General features: G+C 44.1%; 1 protein-coding gene across 1 annotated transcript; it reads right to left on the bottom strand.

Annotated features, from left to right (window-relative positions):
- Positions 1–839: 839 nt before the first annotated feature.
- On the bottom strand, positions 840–6,513 carry PKD1L1 (polycystin 1 like 1, transient receptor potential channel interacting). Its single transcript, XM_060021225.1, has 7 exons — positions 6,503–6,513; positions 6,168–6,297; positions 5,322–5,396; positions 4,742–4,860; positions 4,541–4,695; positions 3,381–3,598; positions 840–962 (listed from the first exon to the last, which is right to left on the bottom strand). Exons 1-7 carry the CDS (start codon positions 6,511–6,513, stop codon positions 840–842), a joined length of 831 nt encoding a protein of 276 aa, XP_059877208.1.
- Between the last annotated feature and the right edge of the window lie 18,885 nt (positions 6,514–25,398).

Raw genomic sequence — 25,398 nt, 5'->3', positions numbered from 1 at the left:
TGGACTAGCCACACTTCCAGTACCAAGAGCCTCCTGTGGCTAGTGGCTACCTCACTGGACAGCTAGTCAGCAGAGTCCCCTGTGTGCATAGTGAAGAGGGCCCCTTACCTGCCTCTACCTGACCTGAGGGATGCCATGAAGACTTCTTAATTACTGTCGTTATTATAATTATCATTTATGGAACATTCACCATGTGCCAAGGATTTGTGTGTGTGTCTGTGTATATATAAATACACACACGCTCAGACCCTAACAGAACCTGATGTATCATGGTCCCACCTTATGAAGGCTCGAAGAAGGTTAAGTAACTTTCCCAAAGGCACGTGGACTATGGGGGCTGGGTCAGCTGACTCCAGAGCCTATGCATTTCCCCATCCACACACTCACATGTATTGCTCTCGGTCTGTGTGTCCTACTCCAGCAGTAGAAAACCACTCATTTTTGTTGTGAGGACACCTCATTCTTCCAGCACCTGGAAGGCAGCTCTAGCTTACGTCCCAGCTCAAGTCCTGTGGCTGTTTCTATGCGGGGGTCAGTTTAACAACCCTCAGGGCAGGCACCCACAGAAGTGGAGTCAGAAGGGAAGGCTGCAGTGCAGGCGGAGCCAAGGTCTTCCCTTGGACAGCATCACAGTGCGTGGCCCCTGTTTGGTTGACTTGAACACCTGCCATATCTGATTCCATGACACCCTGTGACTGAGGTCCATAAACCCTTGACATAACCCTTTGTGGAATCAGTCAGTCACCTCCTCAGCAAGAGTAACGAGGTGGCCGGAGGCCACATAGCAGGTGAGGCCCACCCCAACTAGAGCGAGCTGCGAGGTTGAAGAGAGAGGGCGATCAGATGGGCTCCCGAGGAAGGAAGGGCTTTCTGTGATACCTGCATGACTTGGAGAGCAAAATCCCGATCATGCCAGAGAATTGGAAACAGAGGTGAGTCAGGTTGAGCACCAGGAAGACCAGCTGGGGGAGGCACAACACAAACAAAGCAGATGAACAAAAATGCTGGTAAATTGTTTCTTAAGGTCTAAGCTCCACAGGCCCTTGGGGCAGTTTGAATGCATCCAGCACGGAAACCCCACCCGGTGCCCAGCGTGATGGACACAAATGAGTTCGACGTGGGCCCTGCACTCCTCGAAACCCTGGAGTGTGAATATCACTCTCCTGCCTATCAGGTCTCCTAACCTCCATGCCAGGCCCTCCCAGTGCTTCCTCAAGATGCTCAAAAGAATGTTTTCATGTATTTGTGAAATATATGAAATATGTATTATCAGTTTCCTTGGACAAGTAAAAAACCTTTAAAAGCTCCTGTATAAGGAATTTCCTTCAAGTTCCGTTTATGGTTATCTCTCCATTGATGAGCTACCCATTCGTCCATGCCTTCACTTATTCATGCCTTCATTCATTCAGAAGAACAAGGGTAAGAAGAGGATGCTCAGTAACATTGGGAAATAACCTCTTTGAGCCAAGTCGGCCTTGCAGAGCTCCTGTGGACCCTCTGAGTTGATGCTTTTAAGCTAAAAAGGTCCTCTTTTGGGGGATTCCCCCTTCCCTCCCTCTGGGGAGTAGTGCTGGCACACACTAACATTCATTTCAAAGCAAAGAAAGAGTGAGCATGCAGTGAGTGCCGACTGCGTATCAGGCACTACGTCCCCGTGACTGGAAGAAGAATGGTAATCACTGCTTCACAGAAGACTGACACGAGGTAGCGTGTGTTGAAAGCACTCTGTGAACCACAACCACACGGTGAGCACTAATCTCACACCCCACCTTCCTGCCTCCACGCCCCCAGCCCATCACAAAGCACTTTGTGGCTCTCGGATGGTCACGCACCCAAACTCAGATTAGGTCATGAACTTTTGGGGGGCCTTTTTTTTAATTACAGATGTGTGGGTGTTTTAAATTAATTTATTTTTGGCTGCACTGGGTCTTCGTTGCTGCGCATGCACTTTCTCTAGCTGCAGTGAGCGGGGGCTACTCTTTGTTGCGGTGCACGGGCTTCTCATTGCGGTGGCTTCTCTTGTTGCAGAGCACGGGTTCTAGGCGCGTGGACTTCAGTAGTTTTGGCACATGGACTCAGTAGTTGTGGCACATGGGCTCAGCAGTTGTGGCACATGGGCTCAGTAGTTGTGGCGCACAGGCCTAGTTGCTCTGCGGCATGTGGGATCTTCCCGGACCAGGGCTTGCACCCATGTTCCCTGCATTGGCAGGCGGATTCTTAACCACTGTGCCACCAGGGAAGCCCACCAGGAGGGGCCTTACACATTCCTTTCCACCTTCTTTTGGAGTCATATGCATTGTGCCCCGTGGGCCCACTATCAGAAGCTGCAAATGTATCAGAGAAAAGTTCATTTTGGGTGGTTCATGTGAGGTATTGGATAGCACCACTGTGTGCCAAGCCACACTGGAGTCTGGACAGAAGGAAAAACCAGTAGCACTGACCCTGTCTTTGTTTAAAATTTTGATGTTTTGTCCATCACAAACTTTTTGGTATGAATTTTGATTTTTTATTTTGCACTAGAATATTACTTATCTTGAGGACAGTTTTTGGTACCCGAGGTGAGTGTAGCACCTGGGAGCAGCCCATTCTCCTGTCCTTCACTTCCCTTTGTGCTCACACACAGGCACAGCTCTGAGGCTCCATTCACAACCCCAACATGGACTGTGTCATTCAACTGTCTCTAGAGTCTAAAACCTCACAGCATTTCCTCTCTTCACTCCCAAGGCAAAGCATGCTTGACCTGGAGTGTCAGCTGGTTTGAGATCTTCATAGCAGAAAAGTGAAATATAGGCAAAAGGCAGCAAAGTTCCTGAGGAAAAGTTCAGAATGATTTCTGGTACTTTCCATTGCTCAAGGAAATTACAGGAATACATTCCATCTTACCAAGACCCATTGCATTAAAGGCGTGTGCTCCTTCACCCCCTGCCCCCTGCCAGCTCATATGTTGAAGCCTTAACCTTCAGTGTGGCTGTTTTTGGAGATGGGCCCTCTCAGGAAGTAACTAAGGTTAAATGCGTTCATAAGGGTGAGGTCCCAACGATGGAATTAGGGTTCTTATAAGAAGAGGAAGAGATACCAGACACACCAGAGATCCCTCTCGCCACCACGTGAGGACACAGTAAGGCGGCTGTCTACAAGCCAGGAAGGGAGCTCTCGCCAGCACCCGACCACGCCATCACCTGCATCTCAGACTTCCAGCCTCCAAAACTGTGGAAAATCAGTGTTTGCCGTTTAAGTCCCCCAGAGTACGGTATTTCCTTATGGCAGCCTGAGCTAAGATCCAGCTGCGGAAAAGGCATGAGGCCTGGATGGAGGAGGGTGCCCAGCCCTGGGTGAAGCTCCTGTGTTCCATGAGTGGTCCAAGTGCCCAATGAACTCACCTCTGGAAGCAGGATGTGGTACAGTGGGGCTGAGTCACTGCAGAAGATGGTGACTGACTCCAGCAGGGAGGAAAGGGTGAGACCCCCAGTGGGGAGCATCTCAGCGCTCAGGGACATGCTTGAGAAGAGCTGGGTTGGAGGGTTGTAGAGGGCAAAGTGCATGGACACAGCCCTGGTGCTGTGGTCAATCCAACCACTGGCCCTGGGGCCGGTCAGGGCTGCACGTGCAGCAGGCCTGCAAAGTGGTGCAAGTCATAGGGACCCTAGCAGCACCCTGTCCCAGGCTCCACACCCAGACGCCGGATGCAACTCCTGGGCTCACAGAGCTGGACAGATGGCCCTTCTGCGTCTTCCGACCCCTTCAACTGTTCATTGTCCCTCTCTCCTTGCCTGGGACCCCCAGGCAGAGGGAATCTTGCAGAGAGGAGGGCTTCCATTTCCCATAGGTACAACTCAGGGAGAAATACCCCATCTGTCACCACAAGGATTCTAGAATATTCATTTTTCTTTTTTGGCAATGGACTCCACCATTGGAAACAAGCTACCTTTTACCGATCCGTACTTACTAACAATTAAATCATCTCTTTGTTGTTGTTGTTATTAGTATTACTCAGAGGCAGGCATTACTGTAACTGCCACAGAGCTCCCTGTCAGTCTCAGACAATCTGTCACCACCGGTGTTAGCATAATACCAGGGAGGTGGTGGCAGGGGCAGTGCGACTGGTGGGACAGGCCAGGCTGGCCGACTGCAGTCTGTGACTGCAACGTGGGTGGCTTGAGCCTCCGTCCCTCATCTGCACGATGCAGTAGGTTAGCCCTCCTTCATAGAGGTGCTCAAGGACCAAATGAGGCCGTATAAACACCCTGCTTAGCACAGAACAAGCATCCTTTAGGTCCTATAAGCTCCAGACCTTCTAGCAGCCTGGAAGGAAGTGCTGGCTTGTGCTTTCTCATGCACTTAGAGACTGCAGGGCTGAGTTTGCCTTCTACTTCTGTCACGGCCTAACCGCATGGCCCCGGGGAAGTGACTCTGTCATTGCCAGTAATAACCACCTTGTTCTGGCCCTGGCAAGCTGCTCTCAGTGCAGACCTGCTGCATCCAGGCAGCCGTACTAGAGTGGACAAGTGTGGACGAAGCTGACCCTCTGAATCACACTGACCTTGTGCTGCCCAGGCTGAGCTCTCCTCCTGGGAGCCCCTGGGGCCACCTGGGGCCACTCTTTGGATCTCTGGGTCTATCACAGAGGGGGTTTCAGGGCCTCCATCTTTGGGGCCACATGTAGGGAAAGAGTCTTCCACAAGCTCTGAAAATGCGCTGGGAAGATGAGGACGAAACCACCAATCAGAAGAATCAGATGCACATTTCAAAGTCGGCCTTGCACCTGGGGGTTTCCAAGCCTGGCTGCACATGGGCACATACGCTGTCCTGACACAGGGCCCGCTGCTTCCTTAACGCCCCCTCGTGGTCCCCGGGCTCTAGCTTGAGCAGTAGAAGGCTGCACCTAAGTCGTCCAGCAGTCCGGCCTTGGCCATCAGATTGATTTCCATTACAGGATGAGGCAGGTAAGTGCCCAACTTCACTCACACCCTCCCACTAGGAAAAGATATGTGATATTCTAGTTTTAGATATTTTCGATAGAAATATTCTGGTTTTGCACAGAATGCCAGGTTTCTAAAAGGCCAAACAAAGAGTGGACTGAGTGAACTTGCAGCAGAATGCCAGGATAGGAAGAGGGTCCAGGAGGGAGCTGGCAGAGAAGGAAATGAAGCTAGAGGCCCACACTCTCCAAACCCTCGGGGCTGACATTTTCAAACCACAGCCAGACTCTCAGAGATGATTAAAATGGTCTTTTGGTTTCCTGCCTGAATGTCTCCTAGATGTTTCTAACTTAATGTATTTTTAGAAATAAGAAGAAAAAGGGAGCATCTTGCCTCACATACACTGTCAGGAGTACCTTTCAGCTGCTTAATGATCAAATGGCCTAGGAGGTGGTGCTTTCCTCCAAGAGCTCTGGGCTGGAGAAGAACAGTGAAGATGCCTGGACACACAGTATACCTGGAGCACCACAGTCCAGCCGTGGGTGAGCTCTGGATCCCCTCAGGTACCGAATCAGAGGTCAGAACTTTACTTTCTTCTTGAAAACATTCTAAAGGTTTAGCCAGCTTTCTAAGAAAGATAGCAGCTAACCTCCCCAGGCCTTGTAGCAAGTCAGAATGATCCATTATTACCTTTTTCTAAAGTTTCTCCAGTGTCATCCCTGTAACCGCACAGAATACAACAAATGTAGAATTAGCAACACAGTGTTTGAGGAATTCAGGACGAAGAATTTAATTTTTTTTTAAAGGTGGAAAATAAGAAGTAAGCAAAGAATACAGTTATGCCTCAAAATGCACATCCACTGGTAACCTGGCTTCAGAAGGGCAGGGCAAGCCTTGCCTCGCGGCTTCCGGATGGTCCCATCTTAGCTTTCATTCCTTCTCGCTCCAGAGGTGTCCCTGTGCCTCCGTGTCACAGCACTTTGCTTACTGAACCAGCCTTCCATCCCCATGGGCCTACGAGCTCCTACGGACCAGCCACGCCCCTGCGTCCAGCTCTGGCCTGGCAAACAAGGGGTCTGAAGAAGCTGGTGTGGCTAAAGGGGGTGTGAGAGGAGGGGGCAGAGAAGAGAATAGGACGCTCTGGGGACAGCCGCGGGCCTTACGACCTGCAGATCGTTCAAGAACCCGCGCAGTGTTACAGGTCAGGCGTCTGTGGCTATTTCACCCCACTGTGAAGGGCAGATGGACGCCCTCCTGCGCACCTGGCATGCTGGCTGTGGAGAGGCCTCCCCAGTACAGGCCTTCCAGCATCGTGGTCAGGCTCCAGTCCCACCAGCCATCCAAGCTTCTCGGGCCACCGAAGGAGTGCCTCGCACTTCTTAGAGCGAGAACAGAAACAAAGAATTATTTTTCTAACACAAAGTTGTGGGTATCCCTCACTTTTCACAAGTTCACTTTATGCCACCTCACTTTTAAGAAAGATGTACCTTCGTACCTGTGTTTGCTAACTGAAAGCCATTCAAAGAGGAGTCTCACTTTCACAAGAAAAGGTGAAACACAAGAACAGCATCCAGGCGTGGTACGCAGCAGCCATTACGGAGGCAGCACGGACTCCAGGCCGGGAAAGGGGCACCTCTGAGCGGCTTCCTGGGAAACGTGCTCAGCATCTCAGCATCAGCCTACCATGGCTTTGAACCGTCTATGGTTTATCTCTATTTATTTTGTGCATCTGTTAGCAAGGCTTGTCCTAAGGTAATTGCTTCTTCACTTCACACCATTTCAGCTTAACAAAGGCTTTCATAGGAACGTTCTACTCTCAGGACAGCAGGGGACACCTGTACTCGGCAGGAATGAAACCAAAGCCATCTGCAGTGGGGAGTGCCCCCTAGCGGCAGGTGAGGAGACAGAATAGTGGAGAAAGCACTCATTCACGTGCTCACTCATTCACTCCACAAACGTTACAGCGCCACAACTATGTGCAGGGCACTCTTCTGGGCACGGGAAACAACAACAAATAACATAAATCAGCAAAACAGATATTGTGTTAGCGATAAAGGTTAAGGAGAGAAAACTAAGCAAGCTAGACAGGCAGGAAGTGGGGGGGGGGGCGGGGACAGGTGGAAATTTTTCTCTAAGTGGCCACGGAACACTTCAATACAAGGTGACGTTTCAGCAAAGCCCTGAGGGCAATGAGGGGTCAGCCACATGGACGGCTGCGCAAGGGCGTTCCAGACAGAGGAGAAGGGGAGGCAAAGGCCTGGATGGCTGCGTGCCTGGGAGGTTAAGGGACGGTGTGAAAGCCAGTGCGGCTGGTGCAGAGCGTGCGTTGGGAGAGGAACAGAAGAGGGAGGCTGGGACCACGGGTAGAGATGCCATCCTTCCTCTGTGTTACTGCCTACTGGGCCTGGCACTTAGCCTTTCCCCAGACAAAAAAATCAGAACAACAGCAAACCCTTGCTTCCCAGGATGGCTGTGAGCGTTAGATGGAAAGGCACAGACCAAGTGCTGTATTGGCACACAGTAGGGAGCCAACAAATGTTAGTGTGTTTTCTTTCCATCAACTTATTACACTTGTTAGGTATCTGTTTCACTCGCCAACAAGGAACTGATTTAAGGGAGCAATGAAATCATTTCAAACTGTCAAAATTGATCATCGTTAGCTCGCTCAGACAACGCAATAAAGCTGCATGCATGGGCCAGAGCCGCTCACAGCAGCATCAGGGGCAGACATTTGACCCTGAGTTGCAGCCAAAGGGAAAGGAAAAAGTTAAATTGCCTCAGAGAGAAAAAAGTACTTCTCGCCTGGCTCTTAAAATCTTTCCTACGTGCGGCTTCGCAATAAGGGGCACTGAGTAAAGTCAGAGGTGACGAACTCAGAACATCCCCACAGCAAACAGAGATGGGTCTGATGTGGCTGCTTCACCCAGGTCTCTCCGTGAACAGGGGGACCAAAATACGCTTCCTTTTCCTTACAGAGGGGCTACCTCCCATCTCTTCCTGGCCTTGATCTTTCATTTGTTTATACATTTTCAGAGTCTAATCTCTGCAGGCCCTTCATCGGGTGCGGGGTATCACTTCTCTATACTGATTGCAACTTGGTCAAACCATGTCAAACGCAGGGTGAGCTGGGGACCTGCAGGAACATTAGAGGCGGGGTCAGGAAAGTGAGGCACTCGGGAAGGAGACAGCTGGGGCCGGGTGGAGGGGCTGATGAAGAGCGAAGGAAGCAGACACAGTCCTGTGAGCATGCACAAATGCAGTCAGGGAAAGGCTAAGAAGGGGAGAAACAGAGAGGCAAAGAGAGTGGGAGCGAAGGAGGAGAGAGGGGAGCGGGGAGACGCTGGCCAGTTCCCTACACAGTCCTAATGAGCTGCTCTGGAGTATTTGACAGACCAACTGTACATTTATAGATTATATGCTCCATATTCTGCATTAAAAATTAGAGAGGTATAGACCTTTAAAGTCTCTAAAGCCACGTTGGGTTTGCACAGCTTGGGGGACATATTATTACTTTCTGACACTCGTTCCCTATTGGGGTGACATTAAGGAAAAGTAAAGAAAGACGTGAATGTGACCCAGACATAAACGTCCCACACCCAGACTGTACACATCTCGTGCCTCCTTCTTGATGTGCTCGGAGAGCAGGAAGTGAACCGAACAATCCAAGAACGTTCCCACTCTGTATTAATTGGAGCAATTATGCAGGACAGGCCTCCAAAGCTAGCTAAACAGCACAAAAGATAAAATCAGCCATTATTTTCCACTTACGGCACGTGGGTAGAGTGACTATTTTGTGTATCAGTGGTGATTTTTGTTTTACTTGGAATTCCATGGAAAACTTATTGAGTTCATAAAGACTTTAAATAAAACTCAAATATGATGGAATCCAGTAACATGATAATTTTCTGTTAAGACACAACAAATCAAGCAGGCCAACTGCCTCACCTTACAGATGAAGATACTAAGGTCCAGAGTCAAAGGACTTGCCCAAGGTCACCTGGTGACCCAACGAGAGCTAGAAACCCAGCTCCTGAATGCAACTTAATCCATTTCCCTACTGCGCTTTAGCTCTTCGCCCTGGGATGCTAACACACGCTAAGCTTTGGTAAGGAGCCGTGGGTGTGTCAGGATCTGGCAGTGGAACATTCTGTTACAGTATACCCTATGATATCCTGTCATAGATATCCCTGCCCGGGGGACAGAGTGTCCAGAGAGAGCGAGTCTTTGCATCCTTGTAGGAACCACTGATCTATGCAAACCAACCGGGCCAGCGTGTGAGCCAGTAACCCAAGGACATCAACTGCTCTGTACGCGAGACAACACACAAATATTCTCTCAGCTGTGATATTTCTGATTTATCAAGAGGCAAGAATTCATACAAGAAATATGTCAAGTAATGCTGCCATGAAATGTGAGGTAAAAAGTAAACTAGCAAAGCCAGAAATTTCTCAGGGGTGGTGTTCCATTTCCAGAGAGAACCACCCCAATGGTTACTTTGTTTTGTACACAGCGCCACCTGCCGGCACAAACTGTGAGCCTGCACAGGTAGGCGAGCTGAAAAGTGGGTCGTGAATGGAAATAACTGCTGGTTTTGCAAATAGGGAGACAGAGAATACCGCTTCGTTTCACTTCTAGAATGTTTGCCAGTAACAAGCTGGATTAATGAGTTATGGAGAGTCCAGACTCATGAACTGAGACACCCAGGTCCTACTTGCTGGTGGGTCCTAAATCTACCTTCACTCTCCATTATCTGGGTAGGCATCAATTACCCTCTCTCCTGTGGAAGATAAAAATAAATACGTCTTTAAATAATCGATAATATTAAATAGGTTTGCCAGCCACTGACCCCTCCCCAAAATAATTCAACAAAAATAATTTACATCATAATAAATTACTTAGCCAAAGGCAACGCATTCACAGAAAAGCTGCACGAATGTGGTTTTAAATATTCTCCAGAGAAAGTAAAGCTTGGAAGACATCATTTGATTTTCTGCCACTGAAAACGTAGTAAAGAATCAATATGAATTCGTATCACGCACTTCAGAATTCAAAGCCAAATTGCTTAAAATAACTTTCAAATGAATACTTTAGGCAGGTGAACATAAAGTCTGAGCACTGATTTAATAACAACTCTCAGTAAAAAGGAACATCAAATTAAATGTACACATTGATTATAACTTGCATCCTAATTTCAGAAACTTTGAAACGTGGAGAAGGAATAGGAACAACAAAACGCTGTCAGCGGCTGCCTTGGGTGGTATATTATGGAAATTTTTCTGCTTCCTATTTTTCAGTTCTTCCATGTTTACCTAGGAAGAACATTAGTACTTCTAAAAGTAAGGAGAAACAAATGAACATTAGAGAAAATACAGTAGGGGGTATTACATTGGAAACTGGGCGTCACTGATTGTGGACTGCAACAACGTCCTTTCACTGAATAGCTCAGATGTCTTCAGCAAAAAAATAAACTGTCATACTCTGGTTTTGGTGCAGTTTCTCACCTGCCAGACTTTAAAGTGCCTTGAAATATCATTGTCTCCCTGTTTATTAAAACAAGGTGCTACGGACACACCCAAGGACTGCAAATGCAGGCCTCCCGTGAACAGTGGGGAAAACCATGCCCCCAAGTCAATTTCAAACCTTCTCCATATTTCATATGTGGGAAGAGTTTTCTCCAGGCCTCAATCTTGCAAAAAGGCCCCTCCCTCACTTGGCCTTTAAAAATGCTTCGATAAAACCGCTCAGGGAGTTCAGGGTTTAGGGGGGCATGAGCCACCTGTTCTCCTGCCTCAGCCTTGCAATAAACCTTTCCCTGCTCTAAACTCCCATGTTTTCATTTGTTTGGCCTCACTATCTATCAGGCACATTAAACTTGCATTCAGTAAAATCATCTGCCAACAGATTACCTTTTCCTTTCAAATATGTGAGCTTTTAATTTCTTTTTCTCGCCTACTGCACTGGCGGCAGCTTCCAATATGATGTTTAGTAGGAGTGGTGAGAGAGGATCTCCTTGCTTTGTTTCTGATCTTAAAAAGCACTCTGGACCAGTCCCTCCCATCAGGAAGCTTGCACAAGCCTCTTAGATAGCCTCTTCCACCAGAGGGCAGACAGCGGAAGCGAGAAGAACTACAATCCTGCAGCCTGTGGAACAAAAAACACATTCACAGAAAGACAGACAAGATGAAAAGGCAGAGGGCTATGTACCAGATGAAGGAACAAGATAACACCCCAGGAAAACAACTAAATGAAGTAGAGATAGGCAACCTTCCAGAAAAAGAATTCAGAGTAATGATAGTGAAGATGATCCAGGACATCGAAAAAAGAATGGAGGCAAAGATCGAGAAGATGCAAGAAATGTTTAACAAAGATCTAGAAGAATAAAGAACAAGCAAACAGAGATGAACAATACAATAACTGAAATGAAAAATACACTAGAAGGAATAAATAGCAGAGTAACTGAGGCAGAAGAACAGATAAGTGACCTGGAAGACAGAATGGTGGAATTCACTGCTGAGGAACAGAATAAAGAAAAAAGAATGAAAAGACATGAGGACAGCCTAAGAGACCTCTGGGACATCATTAAACACAACAACATTCACATTATAGGGGTTCCAGAAGGAGAAGAGAAAGAAAAAGGACCTGAGAAAATATTTGAAGAGATTATAGTAGAAAACTTCCCTAACTTGGAATAGGAAATAGCCACCGAAGTCCAGGAAGTGCAGAGAGTCCCACACAGGATAAACCCAAGGAGAAACACATCAAAACACATAGTAATTAAATTGGCAAAAATTAAACACAAAGAAAAATTATTGAAAGCAGCAAGGGAAAAATGACAAATAACATACAAGGGAATCCCCATAAGGTTAAGAGCTGATCTTTCAGCAGAAACTCTGCAAGCCAGAAGGGAGTGGCAGAATATATTTAAAGTGATGAAACAGAATAACCTACAACCAAGATTACTCTACCTGGCAAGAATCTCATTCAGATTCGATGGAGAAATCAGAAGCTTTACAGACAAGCAAAAGCTAAGAGAATTCAGCACCACCAAACCAGCTCTACAACAAATGCTAAAGGAAGTTCTCTAAGTGGGAAACACAAGAGAAGAAAAGGACCTACAAAAACAAACCCACAACAATTAAGAAAATGGTAATAGGAACATACATATCTATAATTACCTTAAACGTGAATGGATTAAATGCTCCAACCAAAAGACACAGGCTCGCTGAATGAATACAAAAACAAGACCCATATATATGCTGTCTACAAGAGACCCCCTTCAGAGCTAGGGACACATTCAGACTGAAAGTGAGGGGATGGAAAAAGATATTCCATGCAAATGGAAATCAAAAGAAAGCTGAAGTAGCAATACTCATATCAAATAAAATAGACTTTAAAATAAAGAATGTTACAAGAGACAAGGAAGGACACTACATAATGATCAAGGGATCAATCCAAGAAGAAGATATAACAATTAGAAATATAATGCACCCAACATAGGAGCACCTCAATATATAAGGCAACTGCTAACAGCTATAAAAGAGGAAATCAACAGTAACACAATAATAGTGGGGGACTTTAACACCTCACTTACACCAATGGACAGATCATCCAAACAGAAAACTAATAAGGAAACACAAGCTTTAAATGACACAATAGACCAGATAGATTTAATTGATATTTATAGGACACTGCATCCAAAAACAGCAGATTACACTTTCTTCTTAAGTGCGCACGGAACATTCTCCAGGATAGATCACATCTTGGGTCACAAATCAAGCCTCAGTAAATTTAAGAAAATTGAAATCATATCAAGAATCTTTTCTGACCACAACGCTATGAGATTAGAAATCAATTATAGGGAAAAAAATGTAAAAAGCACAAACACATGGAGGCTAAACAATACATTACTAAATAACCAAGAAATCACTGAAGAAATGAAAGAGGAAATCAAAAAATACCTAGAGACAAATGACAATGAAAACACGATGATCCAAAACCTACGGGATGCAGCAAAAGCAGTTCTAAGAGGGTAGTTTATAGCTATACAAGCCTACCTCAAGAAAGAAGAAAAATCTCAAATAAACAATCTAACATTACACCTAAAGGAACTAGAAAAAGAAGAACAAAAAAACCCCGAAGTTAGCAGAAGGAAAGAAATCATAAAGATCAGAGCAGAAATAAATGAAATAGAAAGAAAGAAAACAATGGCAAAGATGAACAAAACTAAAAGCTGGTTCTTTGAGAAGATAAACAAAATTGATAAACCATTAGCCAGACTCATCAAGAAAAAGAGGGAGAGGACTCAAATCAGTAAAACTGTAAATGAAAAAGGAGAAGTTACAATGGACACCGCAGAAATACAAAGCATCCTAAAAGACTACTACAAGCAACTCTATGCCAATAAAATGGACAACCTGAAGAAATGGACAAATTCTTAGAAAGGTATAACCTTCCAAGAGTAAACCAGGAAGAAATAGAAAATATGAACAGACCAGTCACAAGTAATGAAATTGAAACTGTGATTAAAAATCTTCCAACAAACAAAAGCTCAGGAACAGATGGCTTCACAGGCAAATTCTATCAAACATTTAGAGAAGAGCTAACACCCATCCTTCTCAAACTCTTCCAAAAAACTGCAGAGGAAGGAACACTCCCAAACTCATTCTATGAGGCCACCATCACCCTGATACCAAAACCAAACAGAGATACTACAAAAAAAGAAAATTACAGACCAATATCACTGATGAAAATAGATGCAAAAATCCTCAACAAAATACTAGCAAACAGAATCCAACAACACATTAAAAGGATCATATACCATGATCAAGTGGGATTTATCCAAGGGATGCAAGGATTCTTCAATATATGCAAATCAAGCAATGTGATACATCATATTAACAGACTGAAGAATAAAAACCATATGATTATCTCAATAGATGCAGAAAAAGCTCTGAAAAAATTCAACACCCATTTATAATAAAAACTCTCCAGAAAGTGAGCATAGAGGGGAACCTACCTCAAGATAATAAAGGCCATATACAACAAACCCACAGCAAACGTCATTCTCAATATTGAAAAACTGAAAGTATTTCCTCTAAGATCAGGAACAAGACAAGGATGTCCACTCTCACCACTATTACTCAACATAGTTTTGGAAGTCCTAGCCACAGCAATCAGAGAAGAAAAAGAAATAAAAGGAATCCAAATTGGAAAAGAAGAAGTAAAACTGTCACTGTTTGCAGATGACATGATACTATACATAGAGAATCCTAAAAATGCCACCAGAAAACTACTAGAGCTAATCAATGGATTTGGTAAAGTTACGGGATACAAAATTAATGCACAGAAATCTCTTGCATTCCTATACACTAATGATGAAAAAATCTGAAAGGGACGTTAAGGAAACACTCCCATTCACCACTGCAACAAAAAGAATAAAATACCTAGGAATAAACCTACCTAGGGAGACAAAAGACCTGTATGCAGAAAACTATAAGACATGATGAAAGAAATTAAAGATGATACAAACAAATGGAGAGATGTACCATGTTCTTGGATTGGAAGAATGAGTATTGTGAAAATGACTATACTACCCAAAGCAATCTACAGATTCAGTGCAATCCCTATCAAATTACCAATGGCATTTTTTACAGAACTAGAACAAAAAATCTTAAGATTTGTATCAAGGTACAAAAGACCCTGAATAGCCAAAGCGATCTTGAGGGAAAAAAACGGAGCTGGAGGAATCAGACTCCCTGGCTTCAGACTATACTACAAAGCTACAGCAATCAAGACAGTATGGCACCGGCACAAAAACAGAAATATAGATCAATGGAACAGGATAGAAAGCCCAGAGATAAACCCACACACCTATGGTCAACTAATCTATACAAAGGAGGCAAGGATACACAATGGAGAAAAGACAGTCTCTTCAATAAATGCTGCTGGGAAAACTGGACAGCTACATGTAAAAGAATGAAATTAGAACACTCCCTAACACCATACACAAAAAATAAACTCAAAATGGATTAGAGACCTAAATGTAAGACTGGACACTATAAAACTCTTGGAGGAAAACATAGGAAGAACACTCTTTGGCATAAATCACAGCAAGATCTTTTTTGACCCACCTCCTAGAGAAATGGAAATAAAACCAAAAATAAACAAATGGGACCTAATGAAACTTCAAAGCTTATGCAAAGCAACGGAAACTACAAACAAGACGAAAAGACAACCCTCAGAATGGGAAAAAATATTTGTAAACAAATCAACAGACAAAAGGATTAATCTCCAAGATATATAAACACCTCATGCAGCTCAATATTAAAAAAACAAACAACCCAATGCAAAAATGGGCAGAAGATCTAAATAGACATTTCTCCAAAGAAGACATACAGATGGCCAAGAAGCACATGAAAAGCTGCTCAACATCACTACTTATTAGAGAAATGCAAATCAAAACTACAGTGAGTTATCACCTCACACCAGTTAGAACGGGCATCATCAGAAAATTTACAAACAACAAATGCTGGAGAGGGTGTGGAGAACAGGCAACCCTCTTGTACTGTTGTTGGGAATGTAAATTGATACAGCCACTATGGAGAACAGTATGGAGGTTCCTTAAAAAACTAAAAATAGAATTACCATATGACCCAGCAATCCCACTACTGGGCATATACCCAGAGAAAACCACAATTCAAAAATACACATGTACCCCAATGTTCATAACAGCACTATTTACAATAGCCAGGTCATAGAAGCAACTTAATGCCCATCGACAGACGAATGGATAAAGAAGATGTGGTATATATATATACAATGTAATATTACTCAGCCATAAAAAGGAACGAAATTGGGTCATTTGTTGAGACGTGGATGGACCTAGAGACTGTCATACAGAGTGAAGTATGTCAGAAAGAGAAAAACAAATATTGTATATTAACTCATATATGGGGAACGTAGAAAAATGGTACAGATGAACTGGTTTGCAGGGCAGAAATTGAGACATAGACATAGAGAACACCAAGGGGGGAAAGTGGCGGTGGGGGTGGGGATGGTGGTGGGATGAATTGGGAGGCTGGGATTGACATGTAGACACTAATATGTATAAAATGGATAACTAATAACTTACTGTATAAAAAAATAAAATTAAAATTAAATTTAAAAAAGCACTCTGTCTCACCATTAAGTACAAGGTTAGGTGTAGGGTTTTCATAAATACCCTTTATTAGTTTAGGGAAGCTCACTTCTATTCCTAGTTTGCTGAGAGTTGGGGTTTTTTTTTCATGAACGAATGTCGAACCTTATCAAATGATTTTTTTCTGCATCTACTGAGATGATCATATGATTTTTCTTATTTAGTCTATTAATATGGTGAATTACGTTAACTATTTTCTTCTCATATCTCTTTTACCTTATAGGTAGCATCTACATCTCTATTTGGTTTCTTTGCAATTTATCTGCTGAGAAAACTGGTTCTTTGTGCTGTAAATTTCTCATCATCTTTCTTCCCATGGGGACCCACTGAGTGTACTCTCACATGAAAAGTCACAATGACCTTCTTAAAGCACTAACAGTTCAAAGTCAGTATCAATAAAACTATTGCTGGATGTTGCATAACTAAATCACGTCTTCAGCAACCAAGCGCATTCAAGAGATGAACTTGATCATCACATGATGTGCAGTACAACTGCATATCCCTTCCTCCCTTCATTTATTCAACAAATATTTGTTCTGACCTACTGAACCCAAGTACTCATCTAGGGACTGGAGATACAGCAGTAAATCACAGCGACCAAGTCCTTGCTATCTGGAAATCTATGGTAGCAAGTCAAAAAAAAAAAACAAAAAACAAAAAACAAGAAAATACTTACACAAGCACTGTAAAGCCAGGTGCCCTGAAGAAAGATAAAGGCAGGCATTGAGAGAAAGAGATGGGATCAGAAGGGGGCTATTTTAGAGATGGTGGTCAGGGAGGTGCCCTTGCGTAGAGGCTCAGAACAGAGACTTGAATGAGCTCTTTGAGGGAAATACTTTGGGAATCATCTGTGATAGGGTTGGAGTGAGTAAGGTGACAGGGTGGAAATGAGATGGGGGAAATTGCCAGGGGCCCTCGGCTGTCAAAGGAAGTGCGGTGAGGGATCTCTGGAGAGACTGGTCAGGGGAGGGGCAGTCTGCTTTGCAGTCCTAAAAGCCCTTTGGAAGCAGAGAAGCAAATGAAAGCTTCCTGCATAGTCTAGGCAAGGGATGATGGCTGGACTTTGCTTGGGGAAGACTAATTTGAGACTTCAAATAAAGGTCATTGAAACAAGATATAATGATAAAATGGATAGATGTTGGGGGGCTGGAATGAACTCAACTGTCAAGGAAGAATAATTCTGTGAATGCAATGCTTTTTCCTCATTCAATGTTATTTATTAAGCACCTACTGTGAATGTAAAAGCAAGTCTCTAGAACAGATGTGTACTGTAAACAGGAAAGAACACAGAGAGGCCTGAGAAATCAAAATGCTGAGGCATTTAAAGAGGACTGTCAAAGGACACACTGCAGTAAACTGGGTGAATAAATCGTTCACTGATCATCCAGCTATTCATTCCACAGATACATCATTCACTGAGGATTCATTATTCATTCCCTAGATGAATCATTCACTGATCATCTATCTATTCATTCAACAAACAAGTCATTTGCTGATTATCCATCTTTTCACTGGACAGATAAATAAATCACTCACTGACCATCCATCTGTTCATTTGATCACATACTCATAGAGCACCAATGTGCCGGGTACTGTGATAGTTCTGGGGACACAAATATAAACTTGCTGTGGAAGCTTTCCTCAAAGAGCTCGGACAAAGAAAGAGTGGGTGAGTTTGATGAGTCACCTGCTTTAAGCAGGTAGAAATAAAAACACTAGGCTGCTGGGGGAAGGGGAAGTGCTACAAGACAAGAAGGAGGGGGGCTTCTGAGAGGAAATCAAAGCCAACTGGTGGGCTTCCCTGGTGGCGCAGTGGTTAAGAGTCCGCCTGCCGATGCAGGGGACGCGGGTTCGTGCCCCAGTCCGGGAAGATCCCACATGCCGCGGAGCGGCTGGGCCCGTGAGCCATGGTCGCTGAGCCTGCGCGTCTGGAGCCTGTGCTCCACAGCGGGAGAGGCCACAACAGTGAGAGGCCCACGTACTGCAAAAAAAAAAAAAAAGCCAACTGGAAAAAATGAACCTCTCCAAGATGACAGCTTGGGAAGGATGGACAAAGTTGTGGATGAGGGATATCCCTATTGGAGGCCCGGGACTACTATCCGGTGTTTGAAGCACAGGATACCTAAAATGCAATAGTAGATGAGCTAGAATAAAGGTTTGGGTCAGATCATGTCATGCAAAGCAGCTTAACCTTTTCCCTATCGCTCTGGGAGCTCTTGGTGGTCTTGAGGCAACAGAGCAGCTTGGTAAACCCAGATTTCAGAAAAGGAAGTGGAGGTAACGGACATGGACACAGGGGCCTCCAGGAAAGAGGTAACAGTCAGAGACTCACAGTCAGCTGACTGCCTTTCTTTGGATGCCACTGCTTCTTGGATATCCCTGTAATAAGCTTCAAAATCTATATGAAAAGCAAAATCATAATGTTTCATTTAAAACCACAGACTCCCCTGAAATTAATACCGACTCTCTCCATGGATAAGGGACATTGCCCCTGATGTATTTCTGCACATTGCTTTATGGATTACAAAATCCCCTCAAAACAGTGTTTCACTGCATCATCACAACAGAGGGAAAGGCAGATGTCACGTCCCAAGCCCCCAAAAGGAACAGGAGTTCCAAGTGCCTGTGTGGCTTTCTAAAGATGACCCATCAGCCGGTGTGGGGACCAAGCCCTGGGATTCTGCCTTTCAGGGTGCTTGCATTGTCCTTTCAGAGGACACTTCTTGCTCTTTTCTCTTAGAAGGAGAGAAAAAGACATAAGAGCATCCTGCTACAAATGTCACTGTTCCTTCCCCACAGCCCTTCTCTCCCGAAGTTTGTGGAATCCATGGAAGTCCCCCTGCCAGCTGACCTGAGACTTGGAGCTCTGCCGTGTGGTGGCACCTGCCAGGATGTGCAGGGTAAGGAAAACAATGTGGCCTGAACGCGAGCAGCAAAATCAAATGCATCACTAGGGGAGGGAAAGGGGGAGAAGACAGAGGCTGGGCCAGAACCTTTCTCACTGACAGACAATGAACTCTTCTCTTAAATCTTCAGGCACAAAAATAGTTTCTGTGCAATCTGAAAACCAGTGATAAAGGGGCCGGTTGAGAATCGGGGAAGGAGGAGGGGCTGATGTATGCAGATGCCAACTGTAGTCCAGACACTGCACACACTTTCCAGTTTAGAGATGAGGAAAGAGACGCCACGAGCGTCACACATGCAGCAAGTGGTGAGTGTAGGTAAAGGCCCCTGGGTGATGCGATTCCACATCTAAAGCACCAGGGCACTTCTGGTGGAGAAGCTGGGTGCTGGGGATCCCTCTTCCCAGGGAGGCCTCCTTGGGGCCGCAGCGTCACCAGCTGTGAGAATCCAGTGCACACCGGTCGTGGACTCCCTGGGGGCTGCTCCTGTGGCTGAGAGGGCAGGTGGTGAGGACAGTGTAGTAGTTATATAAGGATCTGACCTGTCTGGCTCCACGGACAGTGGACTAGACTTTGATGACTTTAAAAAGACCCCAAATCTTGAGGATCCCAGCACTCCCTCTGCTCTGCAAAAGGGAACTTAAACATCACATTCAATTTAACATTGACACTAAACAAACTTTTAAGTATTAAACATTTGAACCAAAAAAACCCATTTGGTTTAAAAAGCCTACAGATTACACAAGCATGCTCTGTTTTAAACAAATCCGACATAAATTTGAAAACTGTGCTTCTGAGATAAATGCCGTAGAGTGGCGGTTTTCACCTGTGGCACACACACCAACAGGAAGCAGCAGACATGTGGAAGAAGGACACAGCCTTGCACAACCACTTCCCCTGGGGCCAGGCCTAGCCCAGGACCCATGTGACCTGAGAGGGGCCTGTCCAACCCTCTGCACCCCTCCTCCAGCATGGGTTACTCATGCATATTCCAGAAACAGTCTGGGAACATGGAGTTTCTCCTAATCCTTACTCATCTGTCAGTAAGTGCCTGGTATAACAATTCTAAAAATTGATGATAGAATTTATGATAAAGGATCAATAACAAAGAAAAAATTTACAAGGAGGTAAAAAAAAATGACATCCCAATAAAGAAAGCTTTTACTTTCTTTTTTAAAAATTTACTTATTTATTTGTTTGTTTATTTATTTTTGGCTGCATTGGGTCTTTGTTGCTGCGCGCAGGCTTTCTCTAGTTGCGGCGAGCGGGGGCTACTCTTTGCTGCGGTGCGTGGGCTTCTCATTGTGGTGGCTTCTTTTGTTGCAGAGCACGCGCAGGCTTCAGTAGATGCGTCGCATGGGCTCAGTAGTTGTGGCTCACGGGCTCTAGAGCGCAGGCTCAGTAGTTGTGGCACACGGGCTTAGTTGCTCCGCAGCATGTGGGATCTTCCCGGACCAGGGCTCGAACCCATGTCCCCTGCGTTGGCAGCCGGATTCTTATCCACTGTGCCACCAGGGGAGTCCGAGAAAGCTTTTACGCTCTACCATGAGGGAGGGAGTCAGATTCTTTGGGAATAAAGGTTGTGATATATTAGTCTAGGGACAATCATTCACTTTGCTGAAACTTGAACCACTGTGTGTGTTTCCACTACAAGTCCCTCTGATACTTTCAGGACAGGCTTTGATTCAGAAAAACTCCATTCACCTCAAGAATGTGGCGACGCCTCTGCTACAAAGAAGGGCACAGTTGCCCTATATGTGCTTGTGCCCCTTCAGCCACGGAGGCCAGCTGTACTCGGAGCTCTCCGTATGGAAGATCTGTATGGCCCCACAGAGGAGATAAAGTAAATAAATAAATGGAGAAAGGCTCTGAGGACTTGGCATGAGCTCTGTCTCCAGCTCATAAATAAAAGCTCCTCTGGGGCTTCCCTGGTGGCGCGGTGGTTGAGAGTCCGCCTGCCGATGCAGGGGACATGGGTTCATGCCCCGGTCCGGGAAGATCCCACATGCCGCGGAGCGGCTGGGCCCGTGAGCCATGGCCACTGAGCCTGCGCGTCCGGAGCCTGTGCTCCACAACGGGAGAGGCCACAACAGTGAGAGGCCCGCGTACCACAAAAAAAAAAAAAAAAGCAAGCACATGAAAAAAATGTTAAACATCATTAGTCGTGATCAAAACGCAAATTAAAGGCCACAGTGTGATACCCTTTTACACACACTAGAATGGCTATGATCAAGAAAACTAAAAATAACAAATGTTGCAATGATGTAGAGACACTGGAACCCTTAAACACTGCTTGTGTAGCTGTCAAACAGTACAGCCTGTGTATACAATAGTTTGGCTTTTCCTCCAAAAGATAAAAATATAATTCATATAGTTCAACAACTCCTCCACCCCTAAATATGTACCCCCAAAACTGAAAACAGGTTCTCAAACGAAAACTTGTACAATATTCATAGCAGCACTGGTCACAATAGCCAAAAGCTAGAAACAACTCAAATGTCCATCAACTAGTGAATGGACAGACAAAATTAGGTAGAACCATAAACTGCCGTATTATTCTGCCATATAAATGGATAAGGTAAAATGGTACAGGTACTATGAAAAACACTATGGTGGTTCTTCAAACACTCTAATGTAGAATTAATGTATGATCCAGCAATCTCTCTTCAGGATATGTACCAAAAAGATTTGAAACCAGAGACTCAAACAGATATCTGTACACCCATATTCATAGCAGCATTATTCACAATGGCTATATTTCCACAAAGGTGAAAGCAACCCAAGTGCCCCTTAAGGGAAGAATAAATAAACAAAATGTGGTCTATACACAAAGGAATATTACTCAGCTTTAAAAACTAAGGAAATTCTGACACACGCTACAACGTGGACAAATCTTAAAATCAGCCAGTCATGGAAGGACAAGTATTAAATGATTCTACTGATATGAGGTCCTCCGAGCAGTCCAGTGCAGAGACAGAGGGTAGAATGTGGTTGCCAGGGGCTGCGGGGGAAGGGGGAATGTGGAGTTAGTGTTTAATCCATACAGAATTTCACTTAGGGAAAATGAAAAAGTTCTGGAGGTGGTCATATTTGTACAACAATGTGTGAATGCAGTTAATGTCATAGAACTGTATACCTAAAATGGTTTCAATGGTAAGTGTTATGTTATGCATATTTAAACAATGAAAGTACCGATAACAACACAGATCAACACTGAAAACATCCTAAACGAAAGAAGCCATAGAGAAAAGCCCAAAAAATTGGAGTTATCCGGGCACCTTAAATCCATCAAAGCTGTGAAAATGAGGGAAAGTCTCAGGAACAGTGCTAGAAAAAGAAAACTGGATCAGAAAGGAAAAAGACATTTTCACACAGTTGGGATGAGCGGTGAAAGTTGAAGTGGGCCTGTGGTTTGGATTGTAAGGTGGAAACCATAATGCTTTCCTCATTTGGGGTTATGTGGTGAGTGCCTGGGGTAAAACACACTGGAGTATTTCGTGCCACTGCAGCAAATATGGTGAAGCATATGGTAAAGCTGAGGAGTCTGAATGCTGAGGTAAAGAGTACTTTGTACTGCAATTGCAGGTCTTCTGTATGTTTGAAATTACTGGAAAGTAAATTACTTTTCAAAACGACCATTTCAGTATCATACCAGAAAAGCAGAGAAGCATCAGACTTCCTTATAGAGACCAAGCCTCTGGAGCTCAGATCCAGTTCACCCAAAGTGGTGAAGCTAACTGCCCCTGTAGGAGCCCACGTGTCATTAGGAGGCACTATGGGAGATTATATTAGTAGCCACCATGCCTTGGGTGTTGTGGATGACCTGGATATGGCTGAAACAGTGGGATTTTTAAAATCCCAATATTCTACTGCCCCATGAAAAATCTATTAGTTGTTACAGCACACCTGAAACGAACACGACGTCGTATATCAACTATACTCCAATTTTTAAAAAATAAACTATTACAGTTTTAAAAAAAAACAACAGTTAGAACTAGTAAGCAAATTCGGTAAACCTGGAGGCTACAAAATCAATATAAAAAATTAGTTGCATTTCTATACACTGACAACAAACCATCAGAAAGAGAAATTAAGAAAACAATCTCATTTACGATTGCATCAAAGAGAACAAAATACTTAGGAAAAAATTTGACCAAGGGCTTGAAAGACCTGTACACTGAAAACTGTAAGACAGTGAAGAGAGAAATCAAAGAAGGTACAAATATTTGGAAAGATATTCTGTGCTTATGATTAAAAGAATTAATATATTAAAACATCTATCCAAAGCAAACTACAGATTTAACACAGTCCCTATCAAAATTCCAATGGCATTTTTCAAAAAAATAGAGCAAACGACCCTAAAATGTGTATGGAACCACAAAGGACCCCAGTTGCCAAAGCAACTTGAGAAAGAAGAGCAAAGCTGGAAGCGTCACACTTCTGACTTCATGCTGCACTACAATGCTATGGTAACCAAAACACAGTAGCTTCGGAATAAAAACAGGCACATAGACCAGAGGAACAGGATAAAGAGCCCAGCAATGAAGCCACACATACGCGGTCAGTCAATTCACGACACATCAGCCAAGAACATACAATGGGGAAAAGACAGTCCTCTCAATAAGTGGTGCTGGGTAAACTCGACACCACACACAAAAGAACACCACAGACACCATCTTACATCACACACAAAAACTGACTAAAAACACACATGCAATTTTCCACATCAAGCCCTTCCTCTTCTGGGCCTTCTGAATGCCGACTCCCCCAGCACAGAAAGCATCTCCCCACTTTTCCTCACCTTTCTGCTCTTTCTCCCCCTGCAGGAGTGTCTCACCCCGCGCCTCCCCGCAGGTGCCAAGGAAACTGATCTCCCTGCTCCCGTTCATTGGCAGGCAGAGCCAAGCCTCAGGCAGGACCTGAGTCAGAGAGGCGGGCTCGGTGACCCCTGTGAACCGTGGGGGAAATGTAGGTGCACCAAGCAGAGGCAGCACCCCTGCCAGCAGTCCTGCTGAATCCATTAAATTTTGGAAATTCAAACTAAAATGGAGCTGAATATCCCATAACTCCTCCAAAAATATTTAAGGAAAAATTCATTGGAGGTGATATGGAATGAAATGAATGTAGACACAAACTTTACAACTTATACCAAAATTTACTCAAAATTGTCTATAGATAAATTTTATTTTTCTTTAAATATTTATTTATTTATTTGTTTTTATTTGGTTGCACTGGGTCTTAGTTGCAGCATGTGGGCTCCTTAGTTGCGGCATGCAAACGCTTAGTTGGAGCATGCACGTGGGATCTAGTTCCCTGACCAGGGATCAAACCCTGGACCCCTGCATTGGGAGTGCGGAGACTTAACCACTGCACCACCAGGGAAATCCCTATAGACAAATTTTAAATGCAAAACTGTAAAATATCTAGAAGAAAACTTAGAAGGAAATCCACATGACCTTGGGTTTAGTGATGAGGTTTAAAAAAACAACACCAAAAGCCTATCCACAAAAGAACAATAAACAACATGAACTTTATAAAATTAAAAATTTCTACTATGTGAAGGACTTTGCTCAGAGAACCAAAAGGCAAGCCACAAACTGGGAGAAAATATTTGCAACACATATATCTGATAGAATTTATACTCAAAATACAGAAAAAACTCTAAACTGTCAACTGAAAGAAAAACACACAAGGTGAGAGTTGCGAGTTAAGTTTTATTCAGGGTCTTACTGAGAACTATAGCCCAGGAGACAAACTCTCAGTAGCTCTGAGAAGCTGTTTCAGAAGAGTAGGGGAAGAGGCAGTATATATATAAATTTTTTGGCTGGGAAATACAAGTAGTCAACCATAAAAAGATTACTGCTAATCACAAAGAACAGAAATCTCAAGTTAATGATTTTAGTGCTTTTCTATGTATGGGAAGGTGCAAGAATCATTGAAATTTTTCCTTTGATGTGCATCTTAACTATCTAAGGGCCCGAATATCCAAAGCACAGAGCGCTTCATCCTGTGTTTTCCATCCTGAATTCCCCTCAGGGCACACTGTCAGTGGGTGACTGCAGTGAGTTGTGACTTAATCCTTTGTATAATGATGAGTGATGATGAGTGACACTCTTGTTTTTGTTTGCAAAAACAAACAACTCATTGAAAATGCATAAAGATCTGAACAGACACCTTGCCAAAGAAGATAATATACATAGTAAATAAGCATATAACATAATGCTCAACACCATACAATTACAAATTAAAACAGCAGTGAGGTAGCACTGCACACCTACAGAACCACTAAACTAAAAAAAAAAAAAAGACAATACCAATTGCTGGAGGGTGACAAACAACAGAAATTCTAATTCATGGTTGATGGAATAACTACAGCCAC

The sequence above is a fragment of the Delphinus delphis genome, chromosome 9, assembly GCF_949987515.2.
Source record: "Delphinus delphis chromosome 9, mDelDel1.2, whole genome shotgun sequence".
NCBI lineage: Eukaryota > Metazoa > Chordata > Mammalia > Artiodactyla > Delphinidae > Delphinus > Delphinus delphis.
Note: the sequence above shows the minus strand (reverse complement) of the source record. Positions and strands in the feature narration are given on the sequence as shown.

What these genes read in the sequence shown, in the direction of transcription:
- PKD1L1 (XM_060021225.1), bottom strand. An exon ending in TGAAAGGTACTCCTGACAGT is followed by an intron (nt 4,861 to 5,321) that starts GTATGTGAGGCA and finishes CTACTGCTCAAG; the next exon opens with CTAGAGCCCGGGGACCACGA. An exon ending in ACCACATCCTGCTTCCAGAG is followed by an intron (nt 963 to 3,380) that starts GTGAGTTCATTG and finishes TGCCTCCCCCAG; the next exon opens with CTGGTCTTCCTGGTGCTCAA.